Source organism: Salvelinus alpinus, chromosome 11 (assembly GCF_045679555.1).
Source record: "Salvelinus alpinus chromosome 11, SLU_Salpinus.1, whole genome shotgun sequence".
NCBI lineage: Eukaryota > Metazoa > Chordata > Actinopteri > Salmoniformes > Salmonidae > Salvelinus > Salvelinus alpinus.
This window is the reverse complement of record NC_092096.1, coordinates 32364306-32390890: the sequence shown is the minus strand read 5'-3', so window position 1 is coordinate 32390890 and position 26585 is coordinate 32364306. Positions and strand designations below refer to the sequence as shown.

Below are 26585 nucleotides of genomic sequence, written 5' to 3'. Positions count from 1 at the left end.
TGAGGTGGACCAAATGTGTTTGTTGTGTCTGTCAGGTGTGCTAATCACCAGTATCCCCATGACCTGCCCACCATCAGCGTGGTGTTGATCTACTTGGACGAGGCCCTGTCAATCATCAAGAGAGCCGTCCGCAGCATCATAGACAAGACCCCCCAACGCCTGCTCAAAGACATCATACTGGTGGATGACCACAGCTCCAATGGTTTGCCTAATTGGTCTCTTCTCACCTCTTAGAAACATTTCAAAGTATATTTGGTAAAATTTAGATTGAACGTAGGTGTGGCGTTCAACTTTTGTTGTGTATCACTGATTTGAAAGTGTCTGCTTTCACAGAGGATCTAAAGGAGAAGTTGGATGCCTACATCAGCTTCATCCATGAAGAGCGTCCCGGCCTGGTGAAGAGAGTGAGACACTCAGAGCAGCTCGGTCTCACACAGGCCCGCCTCTCAGGGTGGAGGGAAGCTACAGGAGATGTGGTGGCCATCTTGGATGCCCACATAGAGGTCCATGTGGAATGGTAGTCTAAATGAAATATTGCAGTGAGACTTTTTGAATCCCCCCCTCAAAATGGTGTTTTGACTCTGTGTTTGTGTGAACAGGGCGGAGCCTCTGTTAGCTCGCATAAAGGAGGACCGCACGTTGGTGTTGACACCAGTGTTTGACAAAGTCCATTTCGATGACTTGACCGTCACACGCTATGGGCCTGCTGCAGATGCCTTTGACTGGGCCCTGTGGTGTATGTATGAGTCCTTCAGACCTGAGTGGTATGCCTTGAAAGACGAGTCACAGCCAGGAAAGTGAGTTGTTCGTGATTTCATCATCGGATGATAGTCCAGTTTCACAAATCTGTTTGAATAGACGATAAGGAAAGCACAGCATTGGGAGGAAAATCTTACCTAATATTTACAACTGGATTATTATTTTGCGTTATCTATTCATTAAAATGAATGTCACTTCTCCCAATGTGGAATTGACCATAATTTGTCCTGTATGTTTGTCAGGAGCCCCTCCATTATGGGCATACTAGTGGTTGATCGCCTGTTCTTTGGAGAAATTGGTGCTCTGGATGGTGGTATGAAGATCTATGGAGGTGAAAATGTTGAACTGGGCATCCGGGTAAGCCCCTCTGCTACAGTTTCTAAATTAATGTTTGAAATCAAAGCAGACTTGTGTTTGCAGAATTATTTTCTGTTCTTGAGTCATTCAGTCTGAACAAACCAATCTACATCCAACATCCAGACACTTCAGTCCATATCATTAAACTCTTCCTTCTCTCTTGGTGTTTGGTGTGTCTAGGTGTGGCTTTGTGGTGGAAGTGTCGAGGTCATACCTTGTTCTAAAATAGCCCACATCGAGAGGGCCCATAAACCCTATCTCCCCGACCTGAGCATTACAATGAAGAGGAATGCTCTGAGAGTGGCTGAGGTCTGGATGGATGACTACAAACATAATGTCAACATTGCCTGGAACATCCCACTGAAGGTACTGTACACAACAAACCAATCAAAAAGTAGGTTTTGTTCAGCTGCTCCTATAGAATAGCAATGATTGCTGTTTTGCATGCCTTGTGTTTGAAAATAAGCAGACTACACAGTCAATATTATTTAAAAAATGGTCTATTACTCAATGCCATAATAAAGATCATAGGATCTATGTAAAATGATGGCGGTAAGCAAAAGTGGATAATAGGTGGATTGCTCACATGGCCTGTGTTTCTGATTTAGAAATCTTCCTCTTTCTCACCACAGGATCATGGCATAGACATTGGGGATGTTTCAGAGAGGAAGAAGTTGAGAAAGAGGCTGAACTGCAAACCCTTCCAGTGGTATCTGGATAACGTGTATCCCATGTTAGAGCCCCTGGGTGACTTGCTTGGTTATGGAGTTGTGAGTGATGCTAAAACGTTACAGTTGTTCTATATTGATTTCCTCACCAACTGTGTTTGATGCATGGCATTCTTTTTTCAGTAGGATGCAGGATCATAAATCCAACTCATTATCAGGATAGGAATCTGCATTTTTTTAACCGTTTAATCTCTGTCCATAAAATCAACAGCTGGTCAATGACCAGAAGACGAGTCTCTGTATAGATCAAGGCCCAGTTCCGGGGAACACACCTATTTTATATAGATGCCATTATTATGGTCCACAGGTTTGTATAAACATTGCTTAGTATCTTAGAATTTAACTAGATGTATAATATGGTCCATCCCATGGCAGACTTGGGATTCAATCCATGCCACAATGCAAAGTACTGTCAATACCACAGACTCAGAAAAGCCTAAATATCTATACTCTCTGTCCAGATCTGTTATTATCGAGCCAGTGGGGAGATCTACATTGGAGGCATCATGTCTCACAAGTACAACAGTAATCGCTGTCTGGTGGACACTGGCACTCAAACCCCAGGACTGTATGAGTGCAAGGTGGCCAAGCCGAAGGGATTCCACATGCTCTGGGACTTCCAACAGGTAAGCACTCTAACATGATTTAGGGAAGTTGATGCTTATAAATTGCTGGAAACAACGGAGATGTCTTTGACTTTTTTTTTTATTATTGTGATGCTGTACAGTAGAATGCTGCTGTGTTTTACAGGGAAAAGCCATCCAGAACAGACAGACAAAGAGATGTCTGGAGATTGCCCCAGGGGAGAACACTCCCTACCAGCTCATCATTCAGGAGTGCAGTGGGCAGCACTGGAACATACAGAATCTGATTAAAGACTTCTGATACACTGAGATAGGCCAACCAGAGACAATACAGCAGGACTATAGGAGTTATGCTGCAATCATAAGCAAGTGGGAAGGTGGTATTTACCACACACGACTGGTTAAAGTCTACTTGTACGAGCCTCCAACTGGTAGTTACTAGTGGGAAACTCGTCTATCTTCCCTGAGCTCCGACTTCTCCCACATGCTGACCTCTGACATCACCTACTAAGGAAATTACCCTTTTAACAGCATTTTCAGCAGTTCAATGCAACAACAAAACATTATTTACAAAAAGATGTCTTTAAATATGTTTTTGAACACTATAATTTTTGTACAAACATGATATCTGTACTTACAGTTTATGGTTGACACAGCTTCTTGGCCCTTAGCCAATCTGAGTTTCTCAATGAGTTCAATGCATGTGAATGCATTCAACTGGTATTTATGACTTCACAACTGGTAATTACCACCTTCCCACTTTGTTATGAACACAGCATGCTTTGAAAATCCTATTGGTCTTCAGCAGTGAGATGACTGTGTGATCTATTGGTTGTACATAGCTTCATGGGGTCAGATGTAGAGTTTCTTCACATAATGTGGAATGCTATTGAGCTGTGTTCTCCTTGGTCCTGAATGTAAATGCAAAGAAATAATAAATATGAATCCTGTTTTTATGCTAATTTGTAGTTTCTTATTGATTTTCACCAAAGAGAGTCAATTAATATTTGTCTGCATTGACATCATATAGAGCTGAATTGACATCAGTGTAGTTTTGATAATGTCCCGTCCTCGACTGCTCAGGGATTTTTCTGTGAGTTCTCGGAGATGAACTTATTCCACATCCTCTGCCACATGGCCAGCCCTCTCTCCATCAGCTGTGATGGCAGTGAGCTATATCTATGGTAAAGTCACAGTTTCTAGGACATATAACTACAACTCACAGACAAACACCTCATAGAAGTAATAGGAGTGCCCAGCGTGCCATATAGAAACTGGAGGTTTGAGGGCAAAAGGACTGTATTTAGGTTTAGTTAAGGGGCGGCAGGTAGCCTAGTGGTTAGAGCGTTGGGCCAATAACCGAAAGGTTGGTGGATCGAATCCCTGAGCTGACAAGGTAAAAATCTGTAATTCTGTCTCTCTGAACAAGGCAGTTAACCCACTGTTCCTAGGCCATCATCGTAAATAAGAATTAGTCCTCAACTGACTTGCCTAGTTAAATAAAAAGTTGGCTTCCTTCTTTTTTCTGTTTCAGACAGCCATTAATATGGAGTGAATGCGATGTTGTTGATCCTCTGTATTTTCAAGTATTGCCGTGGCATCATAATGTTAAGAGTATGCTTGTCATTAGCAGGGACTGGGCAGTTTATACAAAAGGGCCATGTTGTATCTTGACTCTTCGGATTAACTTTAGACTCGGGAATGGGGACCGAGACGGATACATCGTTTTAGATGCAACGAGTGTTTTACTGAAAAGTTATGTGTCTTACATTACTTCAGGAAGTCCCTTTAACAACCGACTTCAATACCCATAATGCTTAGCGTTAGAACTACGGCTTCAGAAACCCACATAGTACATCAATAATTAGTCCCAATATATAAAATACAGTATTTCCTCCCCCTTAAATGGCATGTCCACATTAACATAAGCAAACTAAACTTTCTCTAACTTGTGAGAGAGGGTAGACTGCCTAAACATCCCTCTAAACCCTAAGATAATTATTATGCCCCTTGCTTCCAGGGTTAGCACTATGTATAACATTCAGGAGGTTCTCTTTCTCTAGGTGGGTTACGATGTAACCCGGGATCAGGCTTAGTCACAGGCTGAGCCTCAGGTGCAGTTGGAGGTGTAGCCTCTGTTGGCGGCAGTGAAGAAGAAGCTGGTATGGTTACTGACTTGTTCTGGTGGTGCGTCAGCTCGCTTGTGAAGGTGCCTCTGCTTCAGGGATTGTAGCTGCAGGTTCTCGTGGGAGCAACTGGTCAACATGTCTCTGCCAGGTCTGGTTGTCTTGGGTGCAGACTGTATGAGACAGGCCAAGTCTTTTGAGAACAGTTGCGGGTGGCCACCTTTCTTTAGTGGTGTAGTTGTGTGTGAGGACTGGATCTTCAACAGTGAACTGTCTGTCTTTATACCGTTTAGCTGGCTGGTTGACTTGGTCTTGCTGCTTGTTTTACACCAACGTTTTGGTGGGCATTGGCCTCAACAGGTCAAGGCCAGTCCTGAGATGTCTTTTCATGAGCAGATAAGCAGGGAACGTTCCAGTTGTTGTATGAGGGGTATTACAATACTTTAGTGGTGCTTCACTTCTGGACGCCTTGAGTGCATGTTTGTCTGAACCCTTCACTCTTCAAGTCTATGAGTGGATGGATGATAAGGACTTGAGAGGAAGTATTTGATTCCATTGCTCTGGAGGAAATTTTCCATCTCCTTGGAAACAAAAGATTGCCATTATCCGTGACTATCTGCTCAGGCAGTCCGAGACATCCAAACATCTCCGAACAGGTAGGCGATCCCGAAGATAAGATAATAAGGGTATTTCAGTCCTTGACGTGAAAGCAATGGGCTTCTCCTGCAGATGTGCTGTCTGACACGACGGCCCAAACTCCGTATAGGGAAGCGTTGCAGGCCAGTGGAACGGGTCAAAGTGAGTCAACACCTTATCAATCAATGCTGCCTTTCTTGAAAGTAGTGTCACACTCCTTTGTAAACAACCAGGGTTTGCTCTCTCTCATTAGCTCATGCAAAGGCTTCAGCTGCCGGATGAACTCGCCGTAGTCGTTCAGGACGCAGCTAGCTGGCTGACTTTCTCAGGAGCAGGAGCCTCCTGCAATGACTGTCACTTTCTATGGGGCTGTGTGGAGACCACCAGCATCAATCAAATGGCCTAAGGACTCCACTGCATGCTTGAAAAAGTTGCACTTCTCTAATTGCAAACACGTAAGCCTTAGTCTTCAAGTCGATTTAGCAGACGCTCCTATCCAGAGCAACTAGGGTTAACTAGGATTTTTCACTTAGTTGGCTCGGGGATTCAAACCTGGAACCTTTCGGTTACTGGTCCAACACTGTTAACCACTAGGCTACCTTCTGCCTGACCTGCCACCCTTTTAAAGGTTCAGCAGTTGCTCCTCGCCATCCTTTCCTGTGATGAGGATTTCATCAAGGTAACAATATGACTTAAGGTGGTCGCTCAGGACCTGATCCATGGACCTCTGGAACAAGGCAAATGCCAACGTGATTCCAAAAGGCAAGTGGCGGTATCAGTAGAGTCCCATGTGGGTAGTGATGGTGAGGTACTTTTGTGACTCTTCATCTACATGCAGCTACAGGAAGGCTTTATTGAGATCAATCTTGCTGTGTTGCTTTCCACCAGCCTACCTTGCGCGTAGTTCCTCGATAATTGGAGGAAGCGGGTATTGTTCCACCATCAGTACGGGATTATGTTCACCTTAATCTCCACACAGGTAAATGGAGCCAGTTCATCCTTAAAAACAGCTGCATGTCGAGTCAGCACAGCTGACAACCCTGTTTCTTCAACTGACATTGATTCACCTTCGCCCAGTCCAGACAAATCTTTTCAAACCATGGTCGGCACATCAGCACCTTGACCACATAGATGGGAAGTTTGGCTTTTTATCGGTTTAGTTCCAGCAGGACCTCTGCCTTTCCGTCATGGGGACAATCTCTCAGTGTGAATTTTTGCATGTGTCTGTGAAAGGTGGGTCAGCCTTATTTTTTATAGTTTTTCTGACATAAGTGAGACAGCTGCTCCAGTATCAATTTACATATTTTTTGGTTGTCCTCCCAATGGTGTTGTGACACCGTTGGCTGTAGAGTGTCCTTTTACTGTCAATACCTTGATCGGTAGCTCCTCCACAAAGTCTATGCCACTGTTGCGTGACTGGTCCTGCTTTACAGCATGCAGGTGTTTCTTCTTGGGGTGCAGCTGTCTGTGTTTCCTTTTCCAGATATTTCCTTATAGCTGTCCTTCGCTGGTTTCTCTCTATTTCTTTTACAAGCTCGCTCAATGTGTCCTTTCTTTTCACAATGGCATCATGTCAGCTTCTTTGCCCAGCATTCAGATGGGTGATGACCCTGCTTTCCATGGTGCCCCCTTTTTTCTATCCTGTACTGCTGCTGCACTGTGCACTCTTGATACAGCCCCCAGCTGTTGTGCATATTTTGCAGCTAGCTCCATTGATTCAGTGAGTAGGCACTTCTGTATTGCCTCATGCATTAAGCCATCAATGTTGCATTAACTCAATGTTCAGTTAGTCTCTTATATATTTTTTTATAATTCCTTATTAGGTGTCCAATTCGGGAAATTTGTCTTGCATCTCAACAAACTTAAATCGGGGTGGGGACTTTCTCTCCCAGCACATGTTAAATAGGGTCACATGCTTCTAATCAAGGGGTGTAATCATTAGTCCAAAACATTTTGCAACAAAATTAAGAGTTTATATTGGACAAATTCAGGTAGGTCCCTCCCTGTTTCGTTCCGTTTGTTTCAATTGAGTTCCTAGTGAATACACCCATGTTTGCTACCTAATGGACTGAGTATGGAGTATTTGGAGATGTTTAATATGTGATCTAGTCAATAGACGGGGCAAAACAGACGGGGTTGGCTTAGATTGTTGACATGTCAACTATATTTAATCTCTAATGTTTATTGAAAACATAAATACAGTTGCACAATGAGCACTTGTTGCCTCTTAAATACATTGTTACAGTTGTTGTTTAGCTAGCCAAACAATTTGATCCATATTAGCATAAACCTAACCTCACTCCGAATGTACTTTCACATACAGCTTGCGTAAGAAAAGTTAGGAGTTACTTTCAACTATTACATTTTATTTAGGTAGTCTACCCCAACGAGTATGGAAGCTGATCAATGTGTAAATGTGTTGAAATGATAGTCACTGAAGCGGACACGCCTTGTTTCCAAATTTAAGCAGGGTACAAAGAGGTAGGCATCTGGACGGTAGAATTGTTCTCACTGAGGTGCATTACCTCTCATATGTGCCCAACCTCCTCGATTCGGTCTTATGTAGCAACATTTGAAATTGTCTTTTATTTTTTACATTGGATAAAAGTAGAGACTCAGAGCTACAGAATGGTATATCATACACTTCAGTTGAGGGACAGGTGTGTGCCTTTCCAAATTATGCCCAATAAATTGAATTTACCACAGGTGGACTCCAATCAAGTTGTAGAAACATCTCAATTTTTAATCTCACAGCAAAGGGTCTAAATACTTATGTAAATAAGGTATTTCTTTTAATAAATTAGCAAAAACATGTTGCTTTGTCATGGGGTATTGTGTGTAGATTGATGAGAATTTTTTTTAAATATATTTTAGAATAAGGCTGTAATGTAAAAATTTTTGGAAAAGGTAAAGGGGTCTGAATACTATCCAAATGCACTGTATTAATCTTGAACAGGATTATTTATTTTGGATGCAATCTGAATAGAATTGATGGAAAGAGCGAAAGATTGGGAGAGAGTGCATTGATTTGAAGCAACAATAGTTTTAAAACTCTGCAACTGCAATAAAAAAACATCTTTACAATTAAAAAATAAGGTGATTCCCAAAAGCCAGATGGAGATGTGTAAATTAGACGCACAATCTGTCTTTATATTACTGTAGCATAGACTATGCTGCAGCAAATGTAGGTCTACCTGCCACAATTAAAAAAGTTGCCATGATGAGATGATGGGTCTACATACTGAGATTGGCAGTCGGTCCCCACCCTGAGTGTTAATGATTCTTCATGCAGTGACCAGAGAGAAGGCTGTTGTGATAATGTTGCGTTATGAGGTAGGTGAAGGAGTCAGGCGCAGGAGAGCAGAGATATCAGAGAAGCGTACTTTAATTGGCAAGTCCACCAACACAGGTATGGCAGAATCCGAAAGTAAAACGCCCTCGACAACAGAGAACCCGTACTAACGCACGGAGGAACAAACAAAGCTCCGACAATAACACACTCTTATTAAATCCGTGAAAACAAGAAATAGGGCATAACCTCACCGAGCTACATCACAATAAAAGAATAATCCCGCACAAACCTAGGCAGGCAACAGGGTAAATATATACACACAGAAATTAAGGAAAATGAAACCAGGTGTGAAAAGAACCAAAGACAAAACAAATAGAAAAGGAAAAAGGGATCGGTGATGGCTAGTAGACCGGCGACGCCGACCGCCGACTGAACAGGGAGAGGAACTACCTTCGGTGGAAGTCGTGACAGCTGTCGAGAATCCAGATTTAGACATTGCATATCGTTTACTGGCCCAACGCTCTAAACACTAGGCTACCTGCCTCCCGAGGTAGCCTATTATTATTTACCGGTTTCTCACAAAAGGGGGTGGTTACTGAAGCGTCATTTCAACCACACAATATAACAGAATAAAATAAAACATATTTTGTACATTTCTACCTGGAATTTTCAACGCAATTTCAACGTATACATAGTTTTGATGATTATGTTGAAATCAGATGATTGATGTAGCAACCTGTTAGTCAGGTTAAGTCAATGTATTTAAGTTAAAGTTTTACCCTAATTTCAATGTTTACAACGCTGGTTGAAATGAGATGGACAGTACTGGTTGATGACTTTTTTCAAATCCAATGTATTTTCCACTGATTCCACATCATAATACATTGACAAATGACGTTGAAACAACGTTGATTCAACCAGTGTGTGCTCAGTAGGTAGCGACTGTATCTAGAGTTTCAGTTAACATAAGAGGAACTTTATTGTCCCCAAACTGAAATACCCTACAGTGCTGATTTTTTATTGAATCAATGGGAATTAGTTATATTATGATGAGTACTAACAGACAATATGGCATTTACCTGGTTTGAGATGACGCATACTTCCAGGACCAGTTTCCCTTCCTGGCGAGCTCCTTTGCATACCCATGCCCAATACGTTGGGTTTTGAATAGTAGGGCATTCAGAATGTTTTCATCCACTTCAGTGCCCACCTGGTCTGCGCAAGTATGCATGTTTGATGTATCTCATAATAGCCTAGTTAATCATAGTTGATGTATTTTTCAGGACAAAAGGCAGGTAAACATTCATTCAAGGTAAACATTCATGGGCAAATATAAGTGACTGCGCTTCAATGGACTTTTCCTCAGAAATGTGCACTGTGTTTTATACAGTATGTATATGACAATTTGCTAATTGTCAGATCGACCCAAACTCCAGGACCAGAGACAGTGAGTGATTGACAGCCTAGGGGAGGCGAGTAGACGAGAAACTCACACCCACTGAGTGCCAGCCAGCCAGGTATGGTGCACCTCAGCTACAGTATAATGGGAATATTTAAGATGACTAAAGTTCAGATTTAATTTACAATGATCAACACAATGTTTAGCATATTTGAAGTTTGTGTAACAAATGTGATTTCCAGTGTTCTGTTTGTAACACTCGGGTTGATGGTCACTAGACTAGAGGCTGTATGTTATGGATTAAACTCATAACTGCTGATAAGGTTGACGCCAGACTGGAGGTACAAGGACAGAGGATACACTGATTATTATTATATTGTGTGAAACAATGTGATTCTGTAGCTGCTGACAAAGTCACTGCCTTCTGTTTTGACTTCCTACAAGCCTGTCGGGCTGGTGTTTACAGAACATTTGTACGCTGATTAGGATATAAGGGTGTTCTCAGAGAAGGCCAGTTAGATGTGTTCTCTGCTTCTGGGCTGGAGTTTTCTCCCTGTTGCAACTTGTAATAAACCAAATAGACTTTTGATTGACTATCCTCGACTGCTCTTCTCCTTTGTTCACTTCTCCTTTGTTCACTTCTCCTTTGTTCAATTTCTATTACATCACCCTTCCCTCCTTTCAGGCGAACCTGATTCTCAGTGAGAGAGTGAGAGAGGAAGGCCATCCTGTCTGTATCCCCAGGCTGAGCGCTTACACTCAGAGGGATGATGAGGCTAGGCTGGGTTCGAGGGCTGGCCCCTTTGCTGGCCATGGCTGCTGGAATACTCTACATCACATCCATTAAGCGGGAGGTTCATTCTCATGGGGAGAGACTGCAGAGGGCCCATCAGAATGACTCGTCCAGGGGCCAGGACATGCTCAAGAGGCTGGAGAAGATGGAGGCTCACATCGAGAAGCTGTGTAAGTCTCAATCTCCTTCATTTAACTGTGACTTACCTGGAAGGGAAATGGCAGTAGCTCTGTCCACGTACTGTACCTGGACTGCAGTCTGCCACTGTTCTAGATGGTAGGGCAGATTTAGAGGGGAGGATTTGAGAATACATTAGAATCTAGCCTAAACCTACATGTAGAGTTGATCCCAGAAAGTTATTTCACACTTCACAGTGATTATTGTAAAAGGGAATTTGTACCCAGTTAATTAAAGGGTTTAAATAAACTAATAAAGGATTAAATAAAATATGCCCATAATAATTTTAGATTGTTCTTTAATCCTGTATACTGTTGCTTGCTGAACAACATTTGTTACATTTTGATCTACCATCAGTTACTTCAAGGTAATTCTCCAAGGCAGAGCAAACATTGTTAATCAACTTTTTTTTAAACACACATGCAAACAGTGACTGAAGCTCCTAACCAACTGTGCTATTTAGTTCGTTTTTCTGTGTTGTTTGAAACGTAGTTTTTTACTTATTTTGTACATAATGTTGCTGCTTGTCACGTTCCTGACCTATTTCTGTTAGTTTGTTGTACGTGTTAGTTGGTCAGGGCGTGAGTTTGGGTGGGCATTCTATGTTGTCTGTTTCTATGTTGGTTTAAGGGTTGCCTGGTATGGCTCTCAATTAGAGGCAGGTGTTTGGCGTTCCTCTAATTGAGAGTCATATTTAGGTAGGTTGTTTCACAGTGTTCGTTGTGGGTGGTTGTCTCCTGTGTCAGTGTTTGTCGCACCATACGGGACTGTTCGGTTTGTGTTGTACATCGTCATTTTATGTGTAGGCTATTTTCCCTGTTCGTGCATTCTCGTGTTTAATGTAGTTCGTCGTTCAGGTCTGTCTACTCCGTTTGTTGTTTTGTTAGTTTATAGTGAAGTTCGTGTTTTCGTCTTGTCTTTAATAAATATTATGTGTTCACAACCCGCTGCGCCTTGGTTCCCTCAATACTCCTCCTTTTCGGTTGAAGAGGAGGAGGACCACCGTTACACTGCTACCGTCTCTTATGACCGAAAATAACTTTTGGACATCAGAACAGTGATTACTCACCTCGAACTGAACTAAACATTTTTCTGTAACAAGTCTGAAGGATATACTGCTTTCTCGGAAACGAGCCCAAATCCCAGTAATTTGCGTGAAGAAAAGGAGAAAAAGGGGGCAGAGGTCGGGCAGCCTTCTGTGAATTTGTAGGCGAGTGAGTAAACCTCCACTACCATCTGTTCTATTGGCCAACGTGCAATCATTGGAAAACAAAATGGATGATATACGATCAAGACTATCCTACCAACAGAACGTTAAAAACTGTAAAAACGGATAATATAGAGCTGGCGGGATTTTCCATGCATCGGCAGGACAGAGAACCTACGTCTGGTAAGACGAGGGGCAGCGGTGTGTGTCTTTTTGTCAATAAATGCTGGTGCGCGATGTCTAATACTAAAGAAGTCTCAAGGAATTGCTCGCCTGAGGTAGAGAACCTTATGATAAGCTGTAGACCACACTATCTACTAAGAGAGTTCTCATTATTCATAACCGTCTATTTACCACCACAAACCGATGCTGGCACTAAGGCCGCACTCAACGAGCAGTATAAGGCCATAAGTAAACTAGAAAATGCTCATCCAGAAGCGGCGCTCCTAGTGGCCGGGGACTTTAATGCAGGCAAACTTAAATCCATTTTACCCAATTTCTACCAGCATGTCACATGTGCAACCAGAGGAAAAAGAACTTTAGACCACCTTTACTCCACACAGAGCCGCATACAAAGCTCTCCCTCACCCTCCATTTGGCAAATCTGACCATAATTCTATCCTCCTGATTCCTGTTTACAAGCAAAAACTAAAGCAGGAAGTACCAGTGACTTGCTCAATACGGAAGTGGTCAGATGACGCACATGTTACACTACAGGACTGTTTTGCGAGCACAGACTGGATTATGTTCCAGGATTCATCCAATGGCATTGAGGAGTATACCACCTCAGTCATCGGCTTCATCAATAAGTGCATTGACGACGTCGTACCCACAGTGACTGTACGTACATATCCCAACCAGAAGCCATGGATTAAAGGCAACATCTGCATCGAGCTAAAGGCTAGAGCTGCCGCTTTCAAGGAGCGGGACACTAATAAGACGAACCATGAAACAGGCAAAGCGTCGATACAGGATTAAGATTGAATCCTACTACACCAGCTCTGACGCTCGTCAGATGTGGCAGGGCTTGAAAACTATTAGGGACTACAAAGGGAAACCCAGCCGTGAGCTGCCCAGTGACGCGAGCCTACGCGAGCCTATGAGCCTATAATCGACTCACGTCGGTAGCCATAAAGTGCTTTGAAAGGCTGGTCATGGCTCACATCAACAGCATCATCCCGGATACCCTAGACCCAATATAATTTGCATACTGCCCCAACAAATCCACAGATGACGCAATCTCAATCGCACTCCACACTGCCCTTTCCCATCTGGACAAAAGGAAGACCTATGTGAGAATACTGTTCATTGACCACAACTCAGCGTTCAACACCATAGCGCCCACAAAGCTCATCACTAAGCTAAGGACCCTGGGACTAAACACCTCCCTCTGCAACTGGATCCTGGACTTTCTGACGGGCCGCCCCCAGGTGGTAAGGGTAGGCAACAACACGTCTGCCATGCTGATCCTCAACACAGGCGCCCCTCAGGGGTGCGTGCCTAGTCCCCTACTGTACTCCCTGTTCACCCATGACTGCGTGGCCAAACACGACTCCAACATCATCATTAAGTTTGCTTACGATACAACAGTGGTAGGCCTAATTACCGACAATGATGAGACAGCCTATAGGGAGGAGGTCAGAGACCTGGCAGTGTGGTGCCAGGACAACAACCTCTCCCTCAATGTGAGCAAGACAAAAGAGCTGATCGTGGACTACATCAACAGGGCTGTAGTGGAGCGGGTCAAGAGTTTCAAGTTCCTTGGTGTCCTCATCACCAACGAACTATCATTGTCCAAACACACCAAGACAGTCGTGAAGAGGGCCCGACACCGTTTCCCCCTCAGGAGACTGAAGAGATTGTCACATTGGCATAGGTCCCCAGATCATCAAAAATGTATACGACTGCACCATCGAGAGCATCCTGACCGGTTGCATCACCACCTGGAATGGCAAATTCTCGGCATCTGATTGTAAGGCGCTAAAGAGGATAGTGAGTATGGCCCAGTACATCACTGGGGCCAAGCTTTCTGCCATCCAGGACCTATACACTAGGTGGTGTCAGAGGAAAGACCACAAAATGTGCAAAGACTCCAGTCACCCAAGTCAAAGACTGTTCTCTCTGCTACCGCACGGCAAGCGGTTCCGGAGAGCCAAGTCTAGGACCAAAAGACTCCTTAACAGCTTCTACCCCCAAGCCATAAGACTGCTGAACAATTAATCAAATGGCCACCCGGACTATTTACATTGACCCCCCCCCCATTTGTTTTTACACTGCTGCTACTCACTGTTTATTATCTATGCATAGTCACTTTACCCCTACCTACATGTACAAATTACCTCGACTAACCTGTATCCCCGCACATTCACCCGGTACCGGTATCCCCTGTAAATAGCCTCGTTACTGCTATTTTATTGTGTTACTTTTTATTATTTTTTACTTTAGTTTATTTGGTAAATATTTTCTTAACTCTTTCTTGAACTGCATTGTTGGTTAAGGGCTTGTAAGTAAGCATTTCATGGTGAGGTTGTACCTGTTGTATTCATACCTGTTGTATTCGGCGTATGTGACAAATAAAGTTTGATTTGATTTGATTTAAATGAGATCATGCTCTGTTTGTATCAAAAGGAGTGACTCATGTTGATTCTGGCAGCCTTAAAACATTTATTACAATGTGATGAACAGCTGTCATGTGTGTCCACAGTGAAGACAATCAACGACGGGCGCAGTCTGAAAGAGGGGCAGGCTGTGAAGGCTCCCGAGGTCAAGGAGAGGAAGGTGGTGAAGAAAGTGTACCCCAACTCAGCTCTGTTTACAAGCTGGGGTGATGAGCTCTCAGAGGAGGAGCAGAAAGAAGCAGAGGGGCTGTTTCAGATGTATGGATACAATGCCTTCCTGAGTGACAGACTACCCCTGAACAGGGAAATCTCTGATACTCGCGATCCTAAGTAAATCATTTTCCTCACCTCTCCGCCACCTCAACACAGCAAATGATGGATCCGCTGAAAACTTCTGAATTCTAACCACAGTCTGTTGCATTGCGGCCATCCGAGGTCAATTCCATCTTCAGCACTGTGAATTCAATTTGAGCAATTGTGACCTTAGAACTAGAAGGTTCTACCTGTAAAAAGATGATTCTAAGATAACTGGATCCTAAGCAATTTTTATCATGTATTATTTTAAACTCAACAACGTGGATTGGGGTTTTAGAGTACTATATAGGTAGAAAACATTGAACAGAACAAGTCTATGTCAATAAATACATTTTGACAGAAATGCAGATAGAACCTTATAATTCAAAGCTCTCGCAATGACATTGAAGTTGACAATAACTTGAAGAGTGAAACAGCAGCTTTGGTGAACTGAATGAATGATATGAGGTGGACCAAATGTTTTTGTTGTGCCTGTTAGATGTGCTAAGCACCAGTATCCCCATGACCTGCCCACCATCAGCGTGGTGTTGATCTACTTGGACGAGGCCCTGTCAATCATCAAGAGAGCCGTCCGCAGCATCATAGACAAGACCCCCCAACGCCTGCTCAAAGACATCATACTGGTGGATGACCACAGCTCCAATGGTTTGCCTAATTGGTCTCTTCTCACCTCTTAGAAACATTTCAAAGTACATTTGGTAACATTTAGATTGAACGTAGGTGTGGTTTTCAACTTTCCTTAGGTACCACTGATTTGCAAGTGTCTGCTTTCACAGAGGATCTAAAGGAGAAGTTGGATGCCTACATCAGCTTCATCCATGAAGAGCGTCCCGGCCTGGTGAAGAGAGTGAGACACTCAGAGCAGCTCGGTCTCACACAGGCCCGCCTCTCAGGGTGGAGGGAAGCTACAGGAGATGTGGTGGCCATCTTGGATGCCCACATAGAGGTCCATGTGGAATGGTAGTCTAAATGAAATATCGCAGTGAGACTTTTTGAATCCCCCCCTCAAAATGGTGTTTTGACTCTGTGTTTGTGTGAACAGGGCTGAGCCTCTGTTAGCTCGGATAAAGGAGGACCGCACGTTGGTGTTGACACCGGTGTTTGACAAAGTCCATTTCGATGACTTGACAGTCACACGTTATGGGCCTGCTGCAGATGCCTTTGACTGGGCCCTGTGGTGTATGTATGAGTCCTTCAGACCTGAGTGGTATGCCTTGAAAGACGAGTCACAGCCAGGAAAGTGAGTTGTTTGTGATTTCATCATCGGATGATAGTCCAGTTTCACAAATCTGTTTGAATAGACGATAAGGAAAGCACAGCATTGGGAGGAAAATCTTACCTAATATTTACACCTGGATTATTATTTTGCGTTATCTATTCATTAAAATGAATGTCACTTCTCCCAATGTGGAATTGACCATGATTTGTCCTGTATGTTTGTCAGGAGCCCCTCCATTATGGGCATACTAGTGGTTGATCGCCTGTTCTTTGGAGAAATTGGTGCTCTGGATGGTGGTATGAAGATCTATGGAGGTGAAAATGTTGAACTGGGTATCCGGGTAAGTCACTCTGCTACAGTTTCTAAATGAATGTTTGAAATCAAAGCAGACTTGTGTTTGCAGAATTATTTTCTGTTCTTGAGTCATTCAGTCTGAACAAACCAATCTACATCCAACATCCAGACACTTCAGTCCATATCATTAAACTCTTCCTTCTCTCTTGGTGTTTGGTGTGTCTAGGTGTGGCTTTGTGGTGGAAGTGTCGAGGTCATACCTTGTTCTAAAATAGCCCACATCGAGAGGGCCCATAAACCCTATCTCCCCGACCTGAGCATTACAATGAAGAGGAATGCTCTGAGAGTGGCTGAGGTCTGGATGGATGACTACAAACATAATGTCAACATTGCCTGGAACATCCCACTGAAGGTACTGTACACAACAAACCAATCAAAAAATAGGTTTTGTTCAGCTGCTCCTATAGAATAGCAATGATTGCTGTTTTGCATGCCTTGTGTTTGAAAATAAGCAGACTACACAGTCAATATTATAAAAAAAATTGTCTATTACTCAATGCCATAATAAAGATCATAGGATCTATGTAAAATGATGGCGGTAAGCAAAAGTGGATAATAGGTGGATTGCTCACATGTCCTGTGTTTCTGATTTAGAAATCTTCTTTCTCACCACAGGATCATGGCATAGACATTGGGGATGTTTCAGAGAGGAAGAAGTTGAGAAAGAGGCTGAACTGCAAACCATTCCAGTGGTATCTGGATAACGTGTATCCCATGTTAGAGCCCCTGGGTGACTTCCTTGGTTATGGAGTTGTGAGTGATGCTAAAATGTTACAGTTGTTCTGGAACTTTTTCCTCACAAACTGTGTTTATTGGCATGCAGGGCATCCTTTGTCAATAGGATGCAGGGTCATAAATCAGGATAGGAATCTGCACTTTTATAACCGTTTATCTCTCTGCATAAAATCAACAGCTGGTCAATGATCTGAAGATGGATCTCTGTATAGATCAAGGCCCAGTTCCAGGGAACACACCTATTTTATATAGATGCCATTATTTTCGTCCACAGGTTTGTAGAAACATTGCTTAGTATCTTAGAATTTAACTAGATGTATAATTCGGTTCATCCCATGGCAGACTTGGGATTCAATCCATGCCACAATGCAAAGTACTGTCAATACCACAGACTCAGAAAAGCCTAAATATCTATACTCTCTGTCCAGATCTGTTATTATCGAGCCAGTGGGGAGATCTACATTGGAGGCATCAAGTCTCACAAGTACAACAGTAATCGCTGTCTGGTGGACACTGGCACTCAAACCCCAGGACTGTATGAGTGCAAGGTGGCCAAGCCGAAGGGATTCCACATGCTCTGGGACTTCCAACAGGTAAGCACTCTAACATGATTTAGGGAAGTTGATGCTTATAAATTGCTGGAAACAACGGAGATGTCTTTGACTTTTTATTTTATTATTGTGATGCTGTACAGTAGAATGCTGCTGTGTTTTACAGGGAAAAGCCATCCAGAACAGACAGACAAAGAGATGTCTGGAGATTGCCCCAGGGGAGGACACTTACTACCAGCTCATCATTCAGGAGTGCAGTGGGCAGCACTGGAACATACAGAATCTGATTAAAGACTTCTGATACACTGAGATAGTTAGGCCTACCAGAGACAATACAAGTGGGAAGGTGGTATTTACCACATATGACTGGTAAAAGTCCACTTGAACGTCCCTCCAACTGGTAATTACTATTGGGAAACTCGTCTATCTTCCCTGAGCTCCGACTTCTCCCACGTGCTGACCTCTGACGTCACCTACTAAGGAAATTACTTTTTTAACAGCATTTTCAGCAGATCAATGCAACAACAAAACATTCTTTACAAAAATCTATCTAGAAATATGAACATTATAATTTAACAAACATGATAGCTGTACTCATAGTTTTTGGTTGACGCAACTTGTTGGCCATTAGCCAATCGGCGTTTCTCAATGAGTTCAAAGCACGTGAATGCATCCAACTGGTATTTATGATTTCACAGCAGGTAATTACAACCTTCCCACTTTGTTATGAACACAGCATTATCATCATGCTTTGAAAATCCTATCTTAGTCAGCAGTGAGATGACTGTGATCTTAGTGAGCTGTTGGTTGTACGCGTCATTCAGGGCAGGTGTTTTGTGCCCCCCCCTTTTAGCTAAAAAATATAACATATACAGTACCAGTCAAAGGTTTGGACACACCTACTCTTTCAAGGGTTTTTCTTTATTTTTTATATGTTCTACATTGTAGAATAATAGTGAAGACATCAAAACTATGAAATAACACATAGAATCATTTAGTAACTAAAAAAGTGTTAAACAAATCAAAATATATTTGAGATTCTTCATAGTAGCCACCCGTTGCCTTGATGACAGCTTTGCACACTCTTGGCATTCTCTAAAACAGCTTCACCTGGAATGATTTTCTAACAGTCTTCAAGGAGTTCCCACATACGCTGAGCACTTGTTGGCTACTTTTCCATCACTCTGCGGTCCAACTCATCCCAAACCATCTCGATTGGGTTGAGATCAGGTCATTGTGAAGGCCAGTCTAATACCGGTCTAATATCCATTACTCATGTTTATTGGTCAAAGCAAATCTCTTCTTCTTATTGGTGTCCTTTAATATGACTTGGTCTTTTACCAAATAGGGCTATCTTCTATATACCACTCCTACCATATCACAACACAACTGATTGGCTCAAACGCATTAAGAAAGAAATAATTCCACAAATTTACTTTTAACAAGGCACACCTGTTAATTGAAATGCATTCCAGGTGACTACTTCATGAAGCTGGTTGAGAGAATACCAAGAGTGTGCAAAGCTGTCATTAAGGCAAAGGGTGGCTACTTTGAAGAAACTCAAATATAAAATATATTTTGATTTGTTTAACACTTTTTTGGTTACTACATTATTCCATATGTGTTATTTCATAGTTTTGATGTCTTCACTATATTCTACAATGTAGAAAAAAGTTAAAATAAAGAAAAACTCTTGAATGAGTAGGAATGTCCAAACTTGACTGGTACTGTATATATATATTTTTGTGCCTGTTTTGCATGTTATTTTGGCATTAATACGTGTCACATATCAGTTGGCAAACAATGTAAAACAAATTATATTGAGTTAATAAAGCTGCATACAAATATGGTCTCTTTTTTGCTTTCTTGATTAAGGCAGCTCCAAAATGCAGGTGTTTCAGCCTAGATCAGTGCTTTCTGTGGTGGTAGGGCAGCCAGCGGAAATACAGAGCGTAGGGATTGGTAATGTTCTCTAGTTGCGCCGTGATTGGCTCAGTGTTCTGTCACTCATTTGGACACTATGTCACCGCAAAATCTATGGGGACAGCTCGAAAATTCAATCCCCTTTGGTGCTGCCATAGAGTTACATTAGAAGCGCCCATCCAAGAAGTCTCACGGTCATTGGCCACAGATAAAATGACGTCAAATCACGTTACATCTAAAGTAGCTTTGATTGGACTGATCATGTCAACATCATACTTTCAAAATCTTAGCTAGCAAGCTAGCAGTCACCACCATGAATCAAGTCTACAATCTACTGGCAAATCCTTTTCAATCCTTGTCATGTGAAGTGAAATTAGAGATAAAACGTCTCTGTGCTCATCATCCATTGGACATAAACATTACACAACAAGTCGCAAATTCAACAATGAGTGGTTTGGAAGGAAGCAGTGCTAGCGTTGGAAAGCAATCACTATTTTGCTTCCCCTGCCTGCTATTCAGTGGAGAGGGTGTGCGGTCCAAGTCTGGGTTTAAGGATTTAAAATAAATTAAACGTGGCTCAGCTATACTCCGCAGATAGACGAGCCATCAACCTCCACAACCAACAAACAGAGGAGAATAGGTAGGTGCTTGCCAGAATTATAGCATTCATTAAATTGTGTGGCAATTGTGAGATAGCACTGTGGGGCCATGACGAATTGGCCGACACCTTGAATCCAGGCATTTTCAGGTGTATTTTGAGACCATGCGTGAAGGAGATTACAGGCAACAAAGGCACTATGACGATCAACCAATTTTTAAGGGCACATCAAGCATGATCCAATACTAACTTTTGGATTGTATGTATGACGTGTACAGAGAAGCTATAGCTAAGGAGGTGTCTGAGACTCCTTTTGCGTCTGTACAAGCAGACGAGACAACTGACGTCTCCTGTAAATCACAGATGGTAATAGTGCTGTGCTATATGTTACCAGACAACAGTGTGTGTGAGAGGTTTATGTAGAGGACAAAACTGGTGTTGGCCTCTCCAACACCATCAAACAAGTCCTAGCGCAACTGAATGTCAAGGAGAAGCTGTTTGCACAAACCTACAACAAGGCATCGCTGATGAGTGGTAATGTATGTGGTGTCCAAACGCTACTGAAGGATTTCTTTCCGACCGCAGAACTCCAGTGTGTTACCAAGCTATGACCTGTGGGCAACCAGGAGAAGTTGAAAAGGGAGCTGTTCACTGTCTACTGGGATCCTGAGCTGCACACTGGAAAGACAGTCCTTCTTTATTGAAATCACTCTATGAGAACCACCTGCAGACTCTTCTCAAAATCCTCATCACAAGTCAGGGAGAAACTTTTCCCCACTTAAATGGATAAAAACCTTAATTCGCAACTCCGTAGGCTAGAAAATGTTAAATGCATTGGCCATGCTGTCAATCCAGCATGACTTCATCCAGAGAATGACAGACTTTCAAACCAGAAACCGTGGATTGATGGCAGCATTCGCGTGAAACTGAAAGCTGGAACCACTGCGTTTAACCAGGGCAAGGTGACCGGAAACATGACCGAATACAAACAGTGTAGCTATTCCCTCCGCAATCAAGGCAATCAAACAAGCTAAGCGTCAGTATAGAGACAAAGTAGAGTTGCAATTCAACGGCTCAGACACAAGAGGTATGTGGCAGGGTCTACAGTCAATCACGGATTACAAAAAGAAAACCAGCCCCGTCGCGGACCAGGATGTCTTGCTCCCAGACAGACTAAATAACTTCTTTGCTCGCTATTCATCCAAACACAGATCATCCCGTCTTCAAATTTATCGATTATTAACGTTAAAAATACCTAAAGTTGTATTACAAAAGTAGTTTGAAATTTTTTGCCAAAGTTTACAGGTAACCTTTGAGATATTTTATCGTCACGTTTGAGCAAGTTGGAACCTGTGTTTTTCTGGATGAAACGCGCCAAATAAATGGACATTTTGGATATATATCGACGGAATTAATCGAACAAAAGGACCATTTGTGATGTTTATGGGACATATTGGAGTTTCAACAACAGCTTCTCGTCAAAGGTAAGGCATGAATTATATTTTTATTTCTGCATTTTGTGGGTTGAAATATGAGTATCTCTCTTTGTTTACAATGGTGCTATCCTCAGATAATAGCATCGTATGCTTTCGCCGAAAAGCTTATTTGTATTCTGACATGTTGGCTGGATTCACAACCAGTGTAGCTTTAATTTGGTATCTTTCATGTGTGATTTAATGAAAGTTTGATTTTATAGTAATTAATTTTAATTTGGCGCTCTGCATTTTCTCAGGCTTTTTGCCAAGTGAGACAGTAGCGTCCCGTCTAAACTCAGATTTTTGGATATAAATATGAACTTTACCGAACAAAACATACATGTATTGTGTAACATGAAGTCCTATGAGTGTCATCTGATGAAGATCATCATAGGCTAGTGATTAATTTTATCTCTATTTCTGCTTTTTGTTACTGCTCTCTTTGGCTGGAAAAAGGTGTGGCCCACTCACTGTGTGGGACCGTCCCTAGGATTCCAATATTGACCATCCATTGTATGTCAGAATTCACCTTCGGTGTGACGGCATAATTCTGGAACTTTTCTGGCCTTCATGAACTTTGGCTGAGAGACTGGCTTGAGCTATAGTTTCACTGAAATCTTGTTCATACTTCCCAGTTCATACTTCCCAGTTCATCCTTAAAAACAGCTTCATGTCGAGTCAGCACAGCTGACAACCCTGTTTCTTCAACTGACACTGCATGCACCTTAGTCCAGACAAATCTTTTCAAACCATGGCTGGCCCATCAGCGCTTTGACCACATAGATGGGGAGTACAGGCTTTTTGTCAGTTTAGTTCCACCAGCACAGGACCTCTGCCTTTTTTTATTGGCTGTCCTCCCAATGGTGTTGTGACACCGTTGGCTGTAGAGTGTCCTTTTACTGTCAATATCTTGATCGGTAGCTCCTCCACAAAGTCTATGCCACTGTTGCGTGACTGGTCCTGCTTTATAGCATGCAGGTGTTTCTTCTTGGGGTGCAGCTGGCTGTGTTTCCTTTTCCAGATATTTCCTTATAGCTGTCCTTCGCTGGTTTCTCTCTATTTCTTTTACAAGCTCGCTCAATGTGTCCTTTCTTTTCACAATGGCGTCATGTCAGCTCCTTTGCCCAGCATTCAGATGGGTGATGACCCTGCTTTCCATGGTGCCCCCTTTTTTCTATCCTGTACTGCTGCTGCACTGTGCACTCTTGATACAGCCCCCAGCTGTTGTGCATATTTTGCAGCTAGCTCCATTGATTCAGTGAGTAGGCACTTCTGTATTGCCTCACGCAATAAGCCACACACAAGCCGATCGAGTGTCATTCAATGTTGCATTAACTGTTTACTCAAACTAACCAAGTGCTCCAGTTAGAGGCATTTTATCACTGTCCTTTTTTTTGTGATCAACATTTTTTTTTTTTCACAATATACAACACACAAGGTCGGATTAACATACAATACAACTATTTACATACTGTCAGGAGTCAATTATTTCAGTGCACAATATGACATTGACAGAAAGGAAGTAGAGTTTACAATAAAACATATTCTACATTATTCTCAGAAAAGAAAATGTCGTCCACCCACTCCCCTACCATGTAGGTCCATTGCTTGGTCAAGAGTTTTGATATCTGATAAGTTTTTGCATAATACATCCAATGCCTCAACTATATTTGCCTGAGCTTTGTTTATCACGGCCACTGATCGCTCTACACAAACAATATCTTGAAAATATGATAACCATGTTTGAGGCGAGAGGATTGTAGTGGTAATCTAAGCACTAAGGATAACCTTTGCTGCTGTTAAATTATTATTTTCTGAACCAGTTGCAATACAAGTGAAGAGTCATCATTCAACAAATATAAAGGTGTAACTTTGTTCACAGGGAAACCCATCATTTTTGTAAGGAAATCTGAAACATGTGACCAGAACTGGGACACCACAGGACATTCCCAAAACATGTGCATTAGTGTTCCAACAGCATTCATACGGCATCTATCACACATTGGAGTTGGAATCATCTTAATCTTAAAACGTCTAAATGGGGTTGCATAACTTCTATGTATAAACTTATAATGTATAAACTGATGTGCTGGGTTTTTAGAGGTAACAAATACATTTTCCCAAATGGTATCCCAATTCAGGTCGTGCCCCAATCCCTGCATTTCGCGGTTCCATGCTAGAGAGATACCCAATGTAGCGCATTTAACAGTCAGCAGGCAATCATAAGTGGCAGAGACCATTTTAGAAGTTAATGAAGGGTCTATCCATGTAAGCATTAGGTGGGATGTTACCGGCGCATCCCATGGTACACCATACGTTTTTAACGCAGATCATGAAAAGCCTGGAAGTTAATATATTTGTTTGAGGTCCTTGAAAGGTATCACCTTTCCTTCTTGTTTTTCACGTTTGATAGTAAATTACTTTTACTAGTTTACTTTCTCCTCCTGTTTTCACTCTTTATTTACAGTTTTGTCCGTGACGTTCTTCTACTTGACGGAGTTCGATTAAGCTGCCCCAGGTTGAACCAGGCTTTGGCCCGTCATGTGACCGGGTGAAGACGGTGCGGGAGGCGCTCCCTGCTCAAATCGAACGGTAATCTGTGCCGCTAGGTCATAGTGATCAACAATGCAGCATGGTGCATTACTCCACGTGCTTAACCTACGTCACGTTTGTTTGGAGCCCGGGGCATTAATCGAATCCCCTCCTTGTTAGCTAACTAACTTTTACTTTCTGTCTCTCCGTTTTTATTTCTATTCACTCATCGTCATGCAGGGAAAAAGGCTGCATTAATCCGTCTAAACCTCGTCGGCAGTTTCTTTGTTGTATCTTGACTCTTCAAATGAACTTTAAACTCACTCAGTAATGGGGACGGAGACGAAGAAATACTTGTAGATGCAATGAGTGCTTTACTGAAAAGTTGTGTTTCTTACATTACTTAAGGAAGTACCTCTAACAACCGACTTTCATAGTGCTTAGAGTTAGAAATATGAATGCAGAAACCCACATAACGTTAAATACTTAGTCCAATTTTTAACAGAGCAAAGCCCAGGTAAAAAGTCAGTGTAGAAAATTCCCCACCCATTTCCTGACTGACATGTCGACCAGTCACCTTCATATCTTGTTCCTGCAAGAGTGGGACTTCTTCTTCTGTGGTTTTTAAATAGCGGTTGGCAACCAAAAGTTATATTACTGCCACCAACTGGACAGGGTTTAATTATTTTTTTTAACCATAAGTGATGGGGGAAAACTAACTAAAAATACTACATAAATAAAAGTCCCACTTCTCCCTTCCTTCAAATCTCCATATATCTCCCTTCTTGTGCTCTGGGGCCTGAGAGGGTGGTACGGCACGTGACAATACTCCATGCAACTCCTCCGCCGAGAAGTCCTTCAGTCCTTTCTGCCGCATACACAATGATGTCTATTTTCCTGGACTTCCTCTCCACTTTGGCAGTACAATTAACCACCATAGCTATAAATGCTACAAAGTCCACCTTCTTGACATGTAACATTTCTGGATCCTTCTGGTGAGAGGCAACCCCTGCCGCCTGCAGAGAAGCCCTATCCACCACCATGAACTCTTCAGGACCACTCAATCCCTCAACCCTTCTGCATATGAGATGCTCTGACTAGCCCTGACTCTAGCCACCTCTTTCACCTTCACCCTCGTCGGACACTTCAAAGCCGTTCATGGTTCCCACCACAATTTCAACACTCCACATTCTCCATTCTCCACATTCTCCTGTTTGAAGTAGTGATGTAGTGACGTATGACATACGCCTAGCTTCTTGAAACGGGTCACATATACCAGTAGGAGTCACTGTTCAGGCAAGAATAGTTGCAATGTGGCTTCACATTTTATTTTAATATACCTATTTATTTTGGTTGATGGCATGATGTTGAAAGAATGATGCTGCTTCAAACATAGCATTTTACTATCAACATTGAAACAAGGTAAAATAACATGTGTATAATCAAATATAAAATTCTACATAATTTCAACCACCCAATATAACGGAATATGATAAATAACATTTTAAAAAATTCTGCCTGGAATTTTCTAAGTAATTTGAACGTGTACATAGTTCTGATGATTATGTTGAAATTAGATTGATGTAACAACCTGATAGTCAGGTTGAGTCAATGTATTTAGGTTGAAGTCTTACCCCAATTTCAATGTTTACAACGCTGGTTGAAATGAGATGAAAACAAACGTTGGCAAATTACGATTCAACCAGTGTGTGCCCAGTGGGTAGCGACTGTGTCTAGACTTTTAGTTAAGTTAAGAGGAACTTTATTGTCCCCAAACTGAAATACCCTACAGTGCTTTTTTTATTGAATCAAATGGGAATTAGTTATATTATTACAGGTGTTGACAGACAACGTGGCATTTACCTAGTTTGAGATGGCGCAAACTTCCAGGCCCCGTTTCCCTTCTCTTTCATCCGCTTCAATGCCCACCTGGTCTGCGCAAGTATGTATGTTTGATGTATCTCCTTATAGCCTAGTTTATCATTGTTGATGTATTTTTCAGGACAAAAGGCTATAAAGTTACAAGGAACACATTAATGGGCCTAAGACAAATATAAGTGACTATTTGCTTCAGTGCACTTTTCATCTGAAAAGCCCTGTGTTTTACACATTTACATATAATTTTGCCAATTATCATATTGACCAAAACTCCAGGACCAGGGACAGTGAGTGATTGACAGCAAGGAGAGGTCCACTGGTCTAGGGGA

The 26585-nt window shown here is 42.3% G+C and overlaps 2 protein-coding genes across 3 annotated transcripts in view; both read left to right on the top strand.

The window, feature by feature from the left end:
• Positions 1–3390, top strand: part of LOC139533297 (probable polypeptide N-acetylgalactosaminyltransferase 8) — a 3523-nt gene extending 133 nt beyond the window's left edge. The window contains exons 2-10 of the mRNA XM_071331365.1: positions 36–202; positions 334–517; positions 600–797; positions 1002–1116; positions 1297–1482; positions 1749–1886; positions 2056–2151; positions 2306–2470; positions 2595–3390. Coding sequence (XP_071187466.1) covers positions 36–202; positions 334–517; positions 600–797; positions 1002–1116; positions 1297–1482; positions 1749–1886; positions 2056–2151; positions 2306–2470; positions 2595–2729 — 1384 coding nt within the window. The 3' untranslated portion in view covers positions 2730–3390. The remainder of the gene's footprint in view (positions 1–35; positions 203–333; positions 518–599; positions 798–1001; positions 1117–1296; positions 1483–1748; positions 1887–2055; positions 2152–2305; positions 2471–2594) is intronic.
• A 7069-nt stretch (positions 3391–10459) lies between these two features.
• LOC139533976 (probable polypeptide N-acetylgalactosaminyltransferase 8) lies at positions 10460–19699 on the top strand. Of its 2 annotated transcripts, none has more exons than XM_071332542.1 (12): positions 10460–10844; positions 14763–15006; positions 15470–15636; positions 15735–15951; positions 16034–16231; positions 16436–16550; positions 16731–16916; positions 17180–17317; positions 17478–17573; positions 17728–17892; positions 18017–18160; positions 18238–19699. In XM_071332542.1, exons 1-11 carry the CDS (start codon positions 10649–10651, stop codon positions 18149–18151), a joined length of 1857 nt encoding a protein of 618 aa, XP_071188643.1. In that variant the 5' UTR covers positions 10460–10648; the 3' UTR covers positions 18152–18160; positions 18238–19699. The 2 variants fall into 2 exon arrangements, with proteins under 2 accessions (XP_071188643.1, XP_071188644.1); XM_071332543.1 differs by having other exon boundaries at positions 10469–10844; positions 15768–15951.
• The last annotated feature ends 6886 nt before the right edge of the window (positions 19700–26585 follow it).

Bases quoted from the DNA above. Each gene is read 5' to 3' on its own strand.
- LOC139533976 (XM_071332542.1), top strand. From the start codon at position 10,649: ATGATGAGGCTAGGCTGGGTTCGAGGGCTGGCCCCTTTGCTGGCCATG. The intron at 16,917-17,179 runs GTACTGTACACA...TTCTCACCACAG, and splicing joins CCTGGAACATCCCACTGAAG to GATCATGGCATAGACATTGG. The intron at 17,893-18,016 runs GTAAGCACTCTA...TGTGTTTTACAG, and splicing joins TGCTCTGGGACTTCCAACAG to GGAAAAGCCATCCAGAACAG.